The sequence below is a fragment of the Perkinsus marinus genome, assembly GCF_000006405.1.
Source record: "Perkinsus marinus ATCC 50983 genomic scaffold scf_1104296972080, whole genome shotgun sequence".
NCBI lineage: Eukaryota > Perkinsozoa > Perkinsida > Perkinsidae > Perkinsus > Perkinsus marinus.
The window spans coordinates 12-1,486 of NW_003201877.1; the positions used below are offsets into that span (position 1 = coordinate 12).

Consider the following 1,475-nt stretch of genomic DNA (forward strand, 5'->3'; position numbering starts at 1 on the left):
GTGCTCTTCTTCCACTTACCCAAGAGGCTGTTACTCTTTTCTTTCTAACAGGCGGGCTCCAAGGCATATAGAGGCCTCACCACCGAAGAGAAATGGCTAACAAAATGTCGATAATACCCAGCCAGGCCGACAAACGACCTCAGTTCGCTGGCCGTTGTAGGAACAGGCCAACGAAGTATTGCTTCGACCTTTGCCGCATCCGGGCTCATACCCTTATCATTGAAGACGTGCCCAAGATAGGTAACCTCCGAACGGCCGATCTCACACTTGTCTCCGGCGATCGTCAGGTTAGCTTCCTCAAGTAAGCGGAACACTTCTTCCAGATGCCGTAAATGCTCCTCGTAACTCCGGCTGAACACGAGAACATCGTCTAGGTACACGCAAATATACGGCAGGTGTCCTAATACCATATCCATTAACCTTTAAAAGGTGGCCGGGGCCGAAGCCAGGCCGAACGGCATGCGACACCATTCATACAAAGGGAACCCAGGCCCTGGGCAAAAAGCCGTTTTGTGCTGATCCTCGGGCCGCACCGGAAGTTGCCAATACCCACTACGCAGATCTAGGGTAGAGAGCACTCTGGCATGACAAAGGTGCTCCTGGACGTCGTCAGGCCTCGGTACCGGATACGCTTCTGTGTGACAGGCCTGATTCAACCTGCGGTAGTCTACACACATGCGAACCTTCCCATTCTTCTTAGGGGCATAAACACAGGGGAATCGCCAGGCTGAGGTAGACCTTTTGATGACCCCGAGTTCCTCCATCTCCCGAAGCTGAGCCTCAATATCTTCCCGCCACTTATGGGGTACGGGCCGGACTCGCTCCACCACCGGGGTGTCGTCATGGGTATTCACCCGGTGCTGTACCTTATCGCATTGTCCGGGCCGAAGGGAAAATAGCTGACCAAACTTTTCGCAGAGTGCCTGGAAAGGCCTGAGCTCGGGCCTTCCTCTATCAATCTCAGGGAGCTGTCTCTCCTCGGCACGGAAGTCTGGAATGGCAAAACGCATTGCACCCGCAATATCGTCGTCGTCGAGCTCGTTCATATCACAACCAGGAGGAGGCCACTTATCTGGGGCGGTCAGAATAGCACCCGTTGGCAGCTGAGTTGGAGCAAACGACCGAATCTGTCCTCCACCAGGGACCTTCAGCCCTTGTTGAGCCAACTCCTCATCGGTGAGGGGCTGTACCTGGGGTTGGGCGGCCATAGCATAGACGGATCGGACGGGGTCATTCAAAATAGTTTGAAAATCATCCAGTAACCTATCCCACTCATCCCGAGTGGGCCGTCCCTCTATATGCCTAGCGATTCCAAAATCTGGCTGCCCCTCCTCTCGAGGTGCGCAAGCCGAATCGCTTTCTATCTCAGTCTGACAGGCCACATCACATCTTCCCCATCTGGCAAACCCCAAGGCTGCCGAACTATTTACGCTTTCCCCACCAACACACTCGAGGAGCTCTCGCCCCCAGTTAAT

The 1,475-nt window shown here is 54.4% G+C and overlaps 1 protein-coding gene across 1 annotated transcript; it reads right to left on the reverse strand.

The window, feature by feature from the left end:
- Positions 1-422: 422 nt before the first annotated feature.
- Pmar_PMAR022862 (retrovirus polyprotein, putative) lies at positions 423-1,208 on the reverse strand (the record flags this gene model as incomplete). Its single annotated transcript, XM_002766681.1, has 1 exon — positions 423-1,208. One exon carries the CDS (start codon positions 1,206-1,208, stop codon positions 423-425), a length of 786 nt encoding a protein of 261 aa, XP_002766727.1.
- Between the last annotated feature and the right edge of the window lie 267 nt (positions 1,209-1,475).